Raw genomic sequence first — 15,557 nt, 5'->3', positions numbered from 1 at the left:
CTTGCTCCCCCCTTCACCCCTTCAGCCTTCTGCCCTCGAAGCGTGTCTTTTTGTACATGCAACGCATAATTCCAAGACATGCAGCCATTCATTCTCCTTGTTTTCATCTGGAAGCTGGGCCATGTTCCAGTCAGAAAGTGACATGCACAATGCAGTGCTCACCAAGGAAACCAGAGAGGCACGCATGTACATACGGATTGACTTGACTGAGCTCGGCATCTCTCCGGCAAGGCACAAACCAGCCGCCAGTGGAGGAACAGCTTGCGTGGCTTGACGACACAAGTCAGCCGAGGAGGAATGTCCCTCCAGCATCATCAAGTTCTGACATGCAGTCAAAGGCTCCACGAACGGTTACTAGTAGTTATTGTAGTAGTTCTGTCGCCAAAAGTTTTTAGGGCAAAAAAAAAAAAAAGCTTAGCCTCCCCGTTTCCCAATCACCAGCCCCTGCGCCGGCAGTCTGCTGCCATGCCATGTTGCTTCTGCCCACCCCGTCTCGTCCCATGTTTTTTGCTTCTTCCTTCACCCTCCCGCGATCACCACTCTTCGTCTTCTCCATGTATGGATGGACAGCGCCGTGTGGCTCACCCGCCGCCACCACATCGCAGAAAAAGGGGACTCAGCAAGCCCCCTAGGTAATATCGCGGAAGAGGCGCTGGAGCGGGCGGCGGCCACCCACCCCCCCCCTGAAGTCCAAGTCAAGTCAAGTCAAGTCAGTCGCCTGCCTCTGGACAAGCTCTGCTTTGCCTGATACTGGCCCAGGGAACGACGGACAGACGGACTACGGAGCATCGTCTCGGGACAGCTCGCCGAATGCCCCCGTTGCAATTCAATTCCTAGTGCCGGGCAATTTCAATTTTGCATCTCTTTGTGCGAGAATGCATGCCAAGAGCCCATTCATTCGGTATAAGCCACCGTGATGAGCCTTGGCCCATCGGCCCATATCAATCCAATCCTCAACATGTCGTGCCTATTCGCCGCAGCGAGAAGTAAAATAAATTAAAAGGGAGCCAACCTCGGTGGTAACACAGGCCCACCAGGCAATGCACGATAGCCGTTTCACTCGGCAACGTCATTCCATTCTCACCGAGTTACAGACTAGCAAATCTCCCATGGCAAACTTGAGAAATCAGGAAGGTCGCTTGTATCCTTCTTCAAAAATGCCGGTTGGCCTTCTATATTGAGTAACACTCGTTTGAAAACTGTGGAGAGGGCGGTGCAATGCAGCAGTGTCGCAGGGAGGAGGAATAAATAGAAACACGCGGTTTCGCCACCATTGCACCTGGCTCGTGACCTGGCAGTTGTGTGTGGCCTTGGCCTTGCCCTACAACCCGGGGCTACGGCTGCTGCTATCCATTCAGGCCTTCGGTATGGGCCCGAGCCGTCAGTGCAGTGCGGATGGGGGAGTGGCAATGCATCAGTTTGGACATTGCAGATTTGGAAGGCCATAAACTCTCAAGGCCTGACGAGGAACAAGCGTCGGATCCTTGACCGCCTACGAGCCGTTACAGTGAAGTGGGCAGTACGCATGCGTGATACTTTGTGTGGCACTAACTCATGAAAATATCGAATTCTCTCAACCTCGTGTGTATTTGCGAATCGGGTATATATCATTGTTCACATAGAAACTATTCGTACAATTGGTTGTCTGACCAGTGTCAGCTTGACCAACAGAGGTCCACCATGCATTGAGGTGGCCTTTCATCAGCTTCCTTTCCAAAATCCCGTTCCCATTCGTCCCGTGTTTCGTCGATCGTTCTTGATGCCCCCCATCCGAAATGATGCCGGGGCTCCTCGTCCTTTGCCCGCCTTCGGCATTCGGAAAAGATATCTTGCGCGCAACATGAACGCTGCCAAATGAACAAAAGACGTAGCAATCCAAGGCCTTTTTCCCGTGACAATCTAGCTCCATGGAGCAACTTGGGGAAGCAAAACAAAAAAGGAAAAGAAGGATATATATCCAAACCCCCGAAAACGCCATGTGCAGATCCCACCTCATAGAAAGCAAGTCAAATCCCTGATCTGACTGCTCTGGTAAACCCTTCACGTACCCAATGCCACATTGTCGCAAAAAAAATATATCATGTACAGCGAAAGGATGTCGCAGACCGCCCCTTCAGCAGAAGAGGCTGAAGTCCTGACACAGACGCAAATGCACCAACCCCCGCTTGAAATCAAGGAATTCGAAGCAACCGTATTATCATGTACATGGTCGCATCCCTGTCCAAATTCTGCCCGCCTAGACATTGGGAACCAAAGAAACCCATTAAATTTTGACCGCCTGCTCTATTTTCTCATCATCGTAGTTGTGTATCTCCGGTAAGGTATGAAACATGACGGGAATATTCGTTAATGTTCGATTGTCGTCGCAAGCCAAGCCTTACAGAGCCTCTATGCCCCGGTTCGTCGTGGTGCTGGAAAACCGACACTGATGGTGCGGAATAGCCAAATCTAGTCCGATTGATGGTCTTCAGACCCAGCTTCCGAGCGAGCGTCGCCCCGATGGACTTTTCGATGTCGTCGTAGATTGGAAACGACTGAAAAATGTCGCCCACACCCTTCAACCTCGCAAGCGAAAGCTGATTTTCAAGGTTAGCATTACGATGACATTTTCTAACTTGACTAAGAGATCAAGAAAGGGGGACATACGCTTCTCGCCGGTATGACTGTACATATGTGTCTGCAGTGAGCTCGGTCGAGTGAACCTCTTGTCGCAAACCTTGCACTTGTGCTTCTTCTGCGTGCTTGAAGAAACTTTTGAGCTGAACTGGCCCATCATGGATTGAGGCGCAGGAGGGATTTGCGAGCCAATGAGGCCTTGGGGACGAGGCAATGTCCGCGAGTTGGCGGATTCAATATCGGAGCCAGCAGCTGAAGAGTAGTCTGATACCGAGTCACCATAGTATGAGCTGAAGTTGCCACTGGAGGAAATTGAGGAGCTTGTAGAATGCGTAGAAGGGAACCCGTAAGAGTCCACAGAAGTGCGGTCATTTCGCGCACCGTAGATATTACGGGGAGTATCTTGGCTCATGGCAAGCATGCCATGGCTGGCGTCCAGAGCATCAGCAAAACTCCTTCGCTCATCGGCTTGAGAAGGCATCCTAATAGCAAGATTAGTACATTGCATGTTGAGTCAAAAGCCCCTCGCGGATAGTGAGGCTAGGCAAAAACTAACGGCTGAGGAAATCCTCGTCTCGCTGAGTCTGCCTCATGGTTGATACTAAAAGCAGACTGTCGTATAGGGGCCGGCGCATAACCAATAGCATCATAAGGAGCAGTAGATCCCGGCACAAAGTGGCCATTAACCGGAGAAGCAGAAGTGGCATAGGTGGTATCACCATAGGCAGCAGATGTAGTCTGCATACGGTTCAAAGTCAATAGGTCTGGACATTGTGTTAGAAATCCCAAACGATGAAACTAATTCTCCAAGTATGCATGTATATCTATATATACACAAACATGTATAAGTGGTAGCCATACCTGCACCCGTGGTGGCGACGGGTAATGATGCATATGATGCCATTGATGATGCACTGCTGGTGCTGGCTCTCCCTGCGGGCCCCTTGCCGGGCATCATGTTCATTCCGGGTTGATGTTGGCTGCCAACAAACAAAGGATTTCCAGGGGCAGGTGCTGATTGTGGAGATGTTGATGATGACCACGGATTCGAAAATGTCGGTGGTGGCCCATGGTGAGGGTAGTCGAAGTTCAACGGAGGCGCAAAGCGCTGCTGTTGAGAGGCGTCTAGGGTCATGGTCATGTTGATACCAAGGCTAATACGATTGCCAATGATGCTATGGTATTGATCTTGGTGTCGATGCTGTGAAGAAGAAGAAATGAAGGGTTATAGCTTCTCAGAGATTGTGACGGTGTATATATATGGACGGCGGCGCAAGACCCAACGCTCAAAGGAAAGAAGCACTTGCGAACAACCAGTGGTGACTGTAGGCAGAAAGAAGGTTTGTTGATCAAATGCGGGATTCTGACTAGAAAGAAAGCCAAGTCTGTAACACAGATCAGAGACAAGAAGATCCCGCCTGGAGATGGAGCGTGTTTGTCGGAAGCCAAGGTGGGATCAGCGAAGTCTTAAGTGCCCACGGCTCTTAAGTTGACGTGCGTCAGTTCAGGCCTCAGAGCAACTGGCCTGTGGGAGAACCAGTAGACTTCTTCGTGTGCTTAGCAGAAGCAGGGTGTGCGACAACTCTGGTCTAAGTGATCAGCAGCACGATGTCCCTTTCCAAATGGCCGAGGCGACAGGGTTGGGACGATGAGGTAGGGTAGCAGCCAGAACCGACCAGGGGGGTGTGCTCTTTGGACGTTGGCGCCAGGCTAAGCGTGGGCTTTGGGGGGTGGGGGGGGGGGACAGTGTGAGCATGTAAAGAAGGCGGATTGCTGGACGCTGGACGCTAGACGTTGGCACTGGATGACGATGGAGTTCGAGGAGACGTCAGTCCCACCGAACCAGGATTGGCCTCACGGCACTGTGTGTACTCACCCAATCCTGGGCCAACAGTGACAGGATCAGCGACGTGTGCGTGCGTGGTGCCAAGATGCGTGCCGTGCTGTCAACCAGGGCGATAAGTTCTGGTATCGTGCTGGAGCTGGTGTGGCAAGCGATGCTGTGATGGCATGGGATGCGGATGGAGCGAGTAGACTAGTCGAGAAAAAGCTGACTTGTCCGTCCTTATTCGACGTGAATTGTAGTAGTGTTCCGAGTATGGATTAGACGGTCTGACAGGTTAAGAGCCTAACGAGCTTGTCTTCTCTGCTCACTTCGCACAGCGTCGAGGGATGCATAACGACTGGCAAATGGCCGAGGGGTGGTGCATTGCGTCGTCAAGCCTATTACGAAAGCTCGAGTAGACAACAATGAGCCACGGTCAGTCTTATCGGGCGGCAATTGATGCAAATAGCAACACATGCGCACAACCTGTGGCAAGAAGAACCAAAAACAATGTCAAGAGAAGAAAAAAAGGAAACGAAAAGAAGCCGGTGTGTTGGCCTCTGGCCAAGCAAAACCCAGAGTGAAAACCCAGGGGGTGTTGAAGATTACCGATATGGCGTCAAAGGCGGAACAGGACCAACATTTGGCTTAGACATGGTGGTGGTAGTAGTAGTACTCCGTATTGTGCGAATGCAAAACCAACAAAGAAGGAACATTGAAGGGACTTGAAAGTTGGACCCGGCAGACGGGCAAGGTCGATGCGAGTGGATACCGACACACAGGATGGGTCAAGTTTGCTCAGGTTCGTGCCAATCGAGGGTGGAGGATGTCGTCGGAGCCGGAGCTGGAGCCTGTTAGCGCAGCAACAGTATCCAGCCAGGTGAGTACGGAGTCAGTAACTCTTGGACCTTAGCACGGAAGTGGTCCGAGTGTAAATGAGGTCAACGGGCAGTAGTAGTAGCCTGTCTCGTGCAAAATCCAAATGGCTGCCAGACATGAAGCAAGCCGTGTCGAGTGGTAAATGGCCATGTTTCTCACCAGATGAAGCCCACGGCAATTTTGGGCGGCTTACCCTGGCCAGTTAGCCAAAGAGCCAGCCCAGCCCAGGGGTATGGACGAACATGGGAAGGCTTGAGAGAACGGAAACTGGAGCATGGAGCACGAGACACCATCAAGCCGATGTGGAGGGAATGAACGCCAAGTGGCCCCTCCAAACATAGGGCCCTTGTGAGGAAGGAACTCCAGAGGCCCGTGACTTGAGCTAGCACTATGGGATACCTGTGAATAATACCCAAGGCCAGTAATCCAAGGGCGCGGTAACAAGTCGGTCCATCCGCCAGTGGGTCTGCTCCAATGCTTGGAGACACATGTGTTCTTGCGCGCGCCGGCAGGTGAGGCTGCAAGAAGCGCATGATTAGAGGTGCTCATCTTTGTCAAACACTCGAAAAGAGCACTTTGAGGAGATGGAGAAGTGTGAGTGGGCGATGAGTGGTGGTGGTGGTAGTGCCGCTGCTGAGCGGGATCATGCAGGGTCTGGGAATTACCGTCGGAGACGTCGCGGGCACAACAGCCCAAGCAAGCAGTCAAGCAGCCAACTTGCCATTTGATCCATCTTGACATCGCAGCACCCCCAAGGCCGTTTGATCAATTGATTGCCATCGCCCATCATCTGGGCTTTGATGGGACGGGGGTGATGGGGTGACAGCATACGGAGACGGGCACGACGAGGGCGGAACTGAGAAAAGCGGGTCTTGGCACCTTGTCAAACCCGGCAGACGAGTGCAAGTGTGTGTGTGTGCAAGTGTGGCATGCTAGCCCTTGCTTTTTTGATCGCTTGCCTGCCTGATGGTTCTTAGATACCAGGCGTATTGATAATGTTTCGTTCCTTCCTTGAGCCCTGAACCTACAGCCTTTAATTCGCCGTTCCGTCCCGCCTTCCAGCCTGCCACAGTACTCCGTACTGCCCATTCTTGGCTTCCTTTGTCAATGCTTGTCTACAGCAGACGAGGGTAGCTGCTGGCTTGTGAAATCCGAAACGAAACCGTTTCATTCCAGACCCTTTTCTTGTATGTATTTACACCGCAGATTCGCAGCATAGGGGCAGACTCAAAAATTCAAGGGCCGCCTTCCAATACCACACAAATAACAGGTAGGCAGGTGTCGAAAAGCGCCATGGCTTCGCTTGCCAGACACCTGGTTTTTCAACGACTCTACCAAGTACGCTGCCAGCTCAACCACACCTGCAGCCTTTGGAACAACGTCTTTGTGAAGGCGACTGGAGGGACCAGTCGGCCGTATCCAGAAACTAACCAAGCGCCACAAAGAGCCAAGAGAGCTACGTAGCTAATGGATATGGCGGCGACACAACAGCCTTTACCGAAGACCTGGCAGTGGGAAAGCCGCTTACTTCACACCCGTTCGCCAGGTGCAGCAAGCGAGACCGAGTACGGAGTACAAGTGAGGTCTGCTCACGAGTTGGTCTTCCAGGACACTTTTGGTACTATGCAGATGGCCGTTGCTTTTTGCTTGTACGCTGTACCTGTCTTGCTCTCTGGTCGACTGCTAATGGGCTGGTAATAGATTTTGTCCAAGTCCTACTCAAGTACGTACAGAGTACCAGTATCCGCGGATTTCCACATGCAGCATCCACCAGCGTGTCTTGCAAGGCGTCCCGGGCGGTGATGCAAGGCTAAGAAAGCCAAATGCTCCATCGTGGCACACATGCTTGCCTAGGTCATAACTCCAGCACAACACTGTTAGAACCGCAGCGCTCTCACACCCACCCGTCAGCATGCGGCGAGCTTTTTGAGCCGCGGTCCAACGGGGGCGTTGTCGTAGCGGACCGTTGAGCTGGGGATGAGGGGAAGCAGGTCCACGGAAGTGGGACGGCCAGAGACAAGCACCACTGTGGGCTGCCAGGCATTGTTGATGTAGCTGCAGGAGCAGACGCAGAACTCAGCCAAACACTCAAAAGCAAAAAGGCAGGCTTCACGCCATGGAGAGCATGACCGCCGTGCGCCATTGATTGGTACGGGGGCTAGGGTATCGACCGAGTGTTACCGTGGGTGCTGACCTGGATGGCGATATCGACCTCGTTGCTTCAACTAATATTACTCTGTATTTCACTCCGCAATTGAGACAGACGCAGCCTCGAACCCCAGAAGGGTTTTCCATCTTAGCAGAGAGAAGGAAGTGCCTCTTATAGTGGCAGGCGAAGAGTGCATCTGTGACCGGATCAGGTGGCCGGTTATCACCCTCTATCCTACGTATATACCACGGTTTAGTGTGTACTTGTTGGTAGGCATATATTCTGCCGCAGACTGTATGTCCTGCACTGTATCCCGAAAAGTAAGTCAAACACCCATGGACCACAGCAGTCTAGCCAACAATAATGTTCTCCCGTTCTAATATGGACGCCACGCAAAGTCCCTAGGTTCAACAACATATCAAGCCGTCGCCTACTTCATTCTCCAACTGAGACAGTCTGCGGGATCAGATGTCGTGAGGATTCGCGATGAATCTATCCGGGGCCGCGCATACTGGTCATGACACTAGACCCAAACTCAAAGTCGAACTCGGAACCTACAACGGTGGTGGTGATTTGTGTAACTCCGATGTGGAACTCCTATGCAGCACCAGGGAGGGGCCAAGCGGAGACTTACAGAGGCAGTACATGCGTAGGACAGCAATTCTCGTAATTGGGAATCCGCCCGTCAACGCTTCTCCGTTACGGAGAATTTATAACAATCACGGGTAATGCGCTACAAGTCAAATTTCATCAACAGTATTAACATACATTTCAAGGACCTGATTATGCGAGTCCTCGGGTATTTATCATGTCATTTGGCATCAGCACCTTTGACCTTGCCAATTTGATATGCAACGGCCGCAGGTGACAAGAACCAAAAGCCTAGAGGGTTGGAATAGGTTCGCTCGCAGCCAGACGTCTGTGGTCTGTCCGTTATACTGGCATGTAGCTCGACTGAGTGTCAGGTGAAGTCGAGGAGGGATTAATATGAGAAGGGCAACTGCCGCGAAGAAAGCCGAGGCGGTGTTCTCATGGCGGGCGAAAATACCCACCACACAGACATATAAATCACCTATTTAACATGCTAAACACTGCTGTTTAAACATCAACTGGTCCGGTTCGATGCTCGCCGACCTCCATAACGAAGCCAAGCACGCTAGCCCCACAGCCCGCCAACCATCCTAGTGCAATGCTTGGCTCTACTCTATCACAACTGTTGGCCACTAAACACCCTTGATCCAGACGGTCGCTTTGTTCGTTTGGCTGCCTGCTCGCCGGTCTGGCAGCGAAGTGCCGTCTTGGCTGCGAGGGAATGCTGCACCAAGTGAGGTAAATTCGTCATCTCGCCGCAGCCAGCTGCGCAGTCCATACGACCCAGTGCCTTTCATCCAGCCTCGTGTCTGGGACATCAAAGTCGACAAATCTCAGTTCTCCAAAGGTGTCAACATTGAAACCTTCGGGGTTCAGAAGCGCCAGGCTCACATGGAAATCAACCGGCTGCAAGGGACGAAGCAATCAAACCACTGCCGTCTTGCCCACAGATGTGGGTGGATGTTTGAGTCGGCCGGTAACAGTTCAACCTTCATGTTACTCCGTAGACGACCAAGACTTGCCAGATCAGAGGGATAGGCCCGAGGGAGAGGGACAACAAGGGAGTCCTGTGGCCCTGGTGGCCGGTACCAAACTAACTTGACACTTGAACCATGCAGAGCTATGCACCTAAGCTACTCCGTACTCCGTAAGTACTATGTAACCAGACCCCACAGGTCCACAGTGCAAGTCATCAGTCTCCAATCTCTTATTGCTCCGTAAATTGCATCCCCCGTTTACTCCGTAGCCCTCCTCCAGCTTTTCACGGGCGTTTACCAAATTAACACCTGCTTAGATTGCGTCCTACCATCCAATCCCCTGCGGCTTCAAAATTCCGTAATTCAAAGCATTATCTTTTCCGGGAAGAAAATCGTGCCAAAGCAGCAACTTCCTCGCGGACGGCATCCGCCCAAACTCCGGAGAGGCTTAGCTTCAACTTCACCCCAGCGTACGCACAATGTACAGTACTCCGCAGCTCGGTTACAATTACGTAGTAGCATAGTCCAATATCCCAGTCCCTCTGCCGGCGTTGGCAATGCTATCTTCAACTATACTTTACCAGTGGCACGCCAATAAAGATGTGTATAAATATATCCTCCGTGGTCTGTATATGCGTTTTATATTATTATCCAACCTCCACTGCCCAGGTGGGTTCCTCGGAGACCGTCTTTACCGAAAAGGCAAACGACAAATACCGTTGGTTCCTGAAACGCATGCATCATGCCGAACATGACTCCCCTTTCGGCCAGACACACAATCTTGGGTCGTTTTGCTCTGACGAGTCACGGAGAAATCAATAACCTGTTGATTGAACTGAGAAATGACGACTTTCTATGTACACATCTCAATCTCAATCGAGCCAGTACGCTAAACCGTAGTTGACATCATAGCTCGGCTCTAGTCCCGGTTGGGACCTCTGAAACGCACTAATCCGGGGTTTCGTGGTCCCATTTCGCTACATGGGATCGATCGACACACGCCTTGGCACACTAAATACACATCCCGAGCACGCGGTGCCGAAGCCGGTAGTAGTAGTAGCATTCGCGCGTGGGTGTATGGGGGCACAGTGTTGCGGCTTCCCTACCGCATTATGTGCCAAGGTAAGTAGGCACCTACTACCTAGTAGTAGGTAGGACACCTAGGAAGGCGACACCAAGAGCATGTAACCGTGATTCATTCAAATCCGCGGTCCTGCGAGACCCGACGCATCTTAGGCGGGAAAGCGCAAGAGGCCACGCCTTCTTAACCTAGATACATACTATGCACAATGCGGCATGCGATCATTCCCGGTCGCCGTCATGTGGATACGTAAAATATATTGAGTATTGTCAGATCTTGCAAGATCTTTGGCGCCGTTCGTAATGCGGACCTATGGTATGGCCCTGCAAAATGCATCACTACCAAGGCCATTGCTCAAATCTGACAGGCGGCCTACAGCCAGCACGGTCTTTTGCTTGATACCATCCCGTCGCTCTGTTTTCCGCTGCACTTAGTTGATCCAAAATCCGGGCCAGAAGTCGGCCTTAGAAGTCGGCCTAAGCCAAAGTCCCTGGTCAGCCACGAACTCCACGTCCGCAAATATACGCATGTACATATACGGGGTATGTATGTGTTGCAAAGGCAATTACATGGCCAGAGGAGGCTGGTTTGCTCCAATTACCCGTTAGATGCGGTATGGCATGTCGTCCAACCCGAAAATGGTGTCGCTAATAACTCATGTCTGTCAAATCCGCCATCTTTTGATCACGTTTCCCGTCTCAGGGACAAGTGTCAGTCAACAGGCGGCAACGCACGGCAGTTGTTGGAAATAACCCTGTCGCAAGTGGGAACTGTGGCACCAATCATGATTTACTCCCAATCCTTGGGTCTTCATTTCTCTTGTTTCTCGTCTTTCTAGGTTCTCGCGTGGCTTTTAACTAGCTGGGTTTGTTCAATCAGCTTGGGTATCTCATCACAAATCGGTATGCACTCATATGCGCCGGATATGCGCGTTAAATTACGACGAGAAAATGCCGTTGGGCATGGGTCACCCTGATGCAGAGGGGAACGCCTTGCTTAGGCAACTTGGCGTGGTGAACGTCTCATCTACGCACGGCCCTGCCAGCCAGCCAGCCAGCCAGCCGCCTCATCATATCGACTCTTCTGCGATATCCGTCAAGTGTGACGGGTATTGTTGTCTCCGGATAAGCCACCATCGCAAGGTGGCCGTACCGCATGCCAAGCAACACACAGACCCGCTACCCTCGGACGCGATGTTGACAAAAAAGCAGGTGTGGCTATGCGGCTGCAGGCCATGGCCGCCGTCGAGTGGATTCTCGAAGCCAAATGGTAGCTTATGCAATCGCCTCGCTGGGTTCAACACCGTGCTGTGTTCAATCAACTGCACACGAGGCATTGTGCGCAACTGAGTTGTCACGCCAATAGTTTAAGTACCAGGTAGGCCTGTCTTGAGACCACGGATACACGGATACCACGGTGGCTCGCTACACGACCTGGATATATGTATGTACTGTTGCTGGATGCCTACTCCGTAAACCCCCATCGAGGAAATTCGATGCCGACATGGAGTTTGTGAAAAGGGCCCAACGGCGGCGAAACATGACAGAATCATTTGGTACTACAACTGACTTGGCCAAATAGTAAAATGACACAAGGCGGCCTTGAATGATTTTTTTTCATGATTTCAATCAGAAGACGACATATCAAGCCCAGCTAGGTTTATTTTCGGAAAGTACTCATTGAGCCGGCGATATTCAATGCACGTGGCAACAGCGATCAACAGGATCTTCGGGGTCTCATGCTCTTCGAAGTTTCCCTGGGGAAACTGGCGATCAAAGCTTGAATGTGATATTTTTCTGTGACGGGCGCACCCTCGATCGGATCTTGCCCGCGATCTACTTCGATGATGAAATGCAACGGAGTACATATTCCCATCGACACAATATGCAACTTGTCATGCCAGTCGCCGAGGACGGACTGGAAACCAAACTCACATATAGTACAGGGTAGCGGCAGCCGGAAAGGACGCGGCGGAACGACCAGCTTACCGACGGACGTGTGAGAAGCTCGCATCTTGCCGCTGGATACGGAGACCGCTTCACTGCTGAAAGAAGCGGCCGACGCTAACTTATCTCCTGGCGCCTTGGTCGAGCTGTTTTTCACGTCAGCCCGTAACGGGAGAGACATAAATCATGCTTACAATTTCGTTGACTGAGCTTGGTTGTCGGACCTAACGCAACTGGATCTCTCAAGGGATACTCCGTAACTACATGGTAACGGGTTGAAGGATCAAGGGCGTAGTGACAGTGCTTTCGGGGGGAAAGCCAAGTTTATTGCTTCTTTTACTGGGTGGACCCCTCGTGTCTTACGGAAATTTAACGCTACGTACTAATCCATCTCCTTCAATGTTCTCATTGCCATTTCACCAGCATGCGGTTTGGTACTCTCTACCGTGCGTTTTTCACAGCACTGTGCTCTCACTGCTCTACTCAGTGGCAATGACATCCGATGAGTCCAGCGCATATGGAGACTCTTCACATATCATGCGTACATGGTTGGACACTCGGTCCATTCTTCCTCTGTTGCGTCGTCACTCAAGTCCAACATGTTCAATGCCCCGCACGAAGGACAAGCAAAATCAAGCCCTTTTTTATTGCCTGACTTTGAAATGGGAAGACATGAGTGACTCTACCGTAGAATCGCCGAGACATGGCGGTGGCGGCGCGACTCACGCGGAAGAACATGTAAGTATGCATGTGTTGTTTGTCGGCCATGCCCTAATAAGTACGCCCTGGCGTTGCCTTGAGCGTGATTATTTTCACAGTGATTGCTCATTTGCTGTGCGGCGTGCAATGAGGCCATCCGATATAGGCTGAGGAGGATATTTTCCCTGCTGCTTGGGCTATCATTTATCATTCGCCATGCCGACTAGTAGCTTTCGCAGTTCATAGATGGCATCCCGCAAGGCCTGATTCCGAGACACCATTCAAGACTTGTCTCTCGCCCAGGTTGAGTTTGGTATTGACAGGCACGCCACGTTGAGCTGACACATATCTGATCTTGACAGAACTGAATGCGCCCCTGACGCACATTCCAAGTGGCTAGACGCGCCCCTGGCATTGAATTCAATGGCCACAAGGAGGCTGGCGACTTTTCAGATGGACTCAGCTAATGGCTGCAATACGCGATGGGCGATGGGCAATGGCTGATCCCATTGTCGTGTATCGACGTACGCATCACTGCGTGCATACAGCCTGCTCGAGACAAAAGAACACGATATTGCTCACATGCCCTGTATTTGAGGAGATTTCAGAAACCCGTCACACACTCACACAATCTGAATGAACCACGCGTTGGGTACCGAGTAGAATGTCTCGTAAGCCCTCTCAACCGCCTTCTAACTACGGAGTACCCCGTGTACGGCCAGCAAACAAATACTACTCACAATCGTCGGGGCAACGGGCCTCAAACAACTGGCCTGGTTATTCGCGGCGGATATCGCGGCGTCTGGCATTGCCACAAGGACAGCACGCCCGCTGCAAGGCCCGTCTGACCTCTATCTAAATCGTTTTCTCGCCGCTACAGTATCCAACATGTAGCCAATGCTTCCTTTGCTGATCACGCGTCAATACCTGTTCAGCTTTAGTACGGAGTAATAGGCAGGGGAAAGGTGTAGCAGCGGAATAAATTCAAGGCATTGGTTTCACATCGCATTCTCCCCTGTGGAAATAACGTACCAGTCACTTTCAATGTCTACATCTACCGAAATCGGCGGCAAAGAGAACAAATAAGCCGCTAGCCCAAGCCACATCTCACCAATCCGGCGCACGCTCCGGGGCACCTTTCTACTGCATCGTCCATTCTCCGATCCAGCAATTCGGGTCTACCGATACGCGTCTGACCCGGCGTGACCGTCCTACGCTTGCCAAGCGCAACCCTCCGACTTGGGGTATCCAGCGTCTGTTCTGTGCAAGGTGTGGTTGCCGCGCCCGTATGTCCCCTTGCCATGAGCCAGGAACGAAATGCACGGGCATGTACGGAGTATTTACGTGGGTAGGTAGCCTGCGAAATGCCGACGAGACCGAGCCGAGTGCCTTCATCAGGAAAGATTTGAATTTTTTTCTCCTATGGATTTTGCAACAAACCCACGATATGAGCGAATAAAAGGGATGGGGCGTGTGAGACATGGTCCCAGAAGAAGACGAGAGAAAACCGCACGATACCCACTATGCCAGTTGACTTGCCTGATCATGGTAAGACAAAATGTGGATGGGAGAACCGGCATGACCACGAGGAGTATGGGCTCGCTTGTATGACTAGGGCGTTCAAATGGAATCCCGGAGTGCGAGAGAGTGAGAAGGAAAAAAGCCATTCAGCCGGTGGACGTGGCGCTTGCGGCTTTGTTGACTCGTGGCAAGGACCATTTATGTCTTGTGGAACTTGGAGGTGTATGTATGGGCAACTCAAGATGCGTTCTTTTATACCAGGGGGAAAGCAGCGGGTTATGATGGTTTAGGCGTGGTGGATTAGGGCAGAGGGGACGTGTCGCTGAAGCTGGACGTGAATCAGGATAGTACACCTGTATACCGAACTCGATTGTGCTTTGGATGTGGCGGCCATATCATACATATGTCGTTGACGTTGGGGCGGAGAGAACCGGGTGGTTGACTCTCTGGCGTGATGAAAATTATATTCTTGTGAGTGACATGGTCGACGCTTGATATCTAGCTGTTGAGAACAGATCATATTGCAAGGCTGGCAAAAGATGCCTCGACCAAGTAAATTTCTTCTTTCGCATTGCCGAGTTTTGGCCGATGCCCTTCACGCAGTTATGTCCCTTCATGCCGAGAATCGCGAGCAGTTGACGGCCAAACTGTAAAGCCAAGTGATTGAAACGACGTACCTTTCTGGCTTCTTCACCCGGGGCCGAATACAAAAGCTGCCCTGATGAGCCTCGTGTTGTTGCATGGACACATCCTGACACTGAAATGAGCACCGGGCACCGCCGTAAAAACACAATCGTTGATTGCCCGTTACTCTCATCCCTGGGAAACACATCAGGGGCATGGTCGAGTCCAACAGTTCCCCCCTACAAGAGAGAGACAGAGACGGAGATACCCGATGCTGACAATATCGTTAGCAGAAGCTACCCAAGGTATCAGTATGCAACGTACTCTCTGTCCTTCACAAGACGTGCCACAAATGGCGGGCAACACAGACGGACACGGGCAAAAGTCAATCAATAATACAGTTCTGGCTATATAGCAAAAAAAAAAAAAGGGTAAGAAAAACGCCTGTTGCGCATTAAAATGCTCCCGCAATCCGTTTTTCTTTACAACATTACAAAATGCCCCAGCGTAATTACCCCAGACAAAATAAAACTTTGCAAAGGACCAATTATACACTCCCGCCGTATTTTATTTTTAATCCGTCCAGCCCAACGCGCTGTTGATAGAAACCTACATCAACCAGGGATATCCTCTCCACCCCCCCTTCTTC

At 51.5% G+C, this 15,557-nt stretch overlaps 1 protein-coding gene across 1 annotated transcript; it reads right to left on the bottom strand.

Moving 5' to 3' along the window:
• Positions 1–2,448: 2,448 nt before the first annotated feature.
• MAA_04342 (zinc finger domain-containing protein) lies at positions 2,449–3,757 on the bottom strand (the record flags this gene model as incomplete). Its single annotated transcript, XM_007822340.1, has 4 exons — positions 2,449–2,576; positions 2,647–3,098; positions 3,173–3,380; positions 3,478–3,757. The coding sequence occupies 4 exons, from the start codon at positions 3,755–3,757 to the stop codon at positions 2,449–2,451; spliced, it is 1,068 nt and encodes a 355-aa protein (XP_007820531.1).
• Positions 3,758–15,557: the final 11,800 nt, after the last annotated feature.

The sequence above is a fragment of the Metarhizium robertsii genome (assembly GCF_000187425.2).
Source record: "Metarhizium robertsii ARSEF 23 chromosome Unknown MAA_Scf_5, whole genome shotgun sequence".
In the NCBI taxonomy this organism is placed as follows: Eukaryota; Fungi; Ascomycota; class Sordariomycetes; order Hypocreales; family Clavicipitaceae; genus Metarhizium; species Metarhizium robertsii.
The sequence above is the reverse complement of the archived record's forward strand: the minus strand, read 5'-3'. Positions and strand labels throughout refer to the sequence as shown.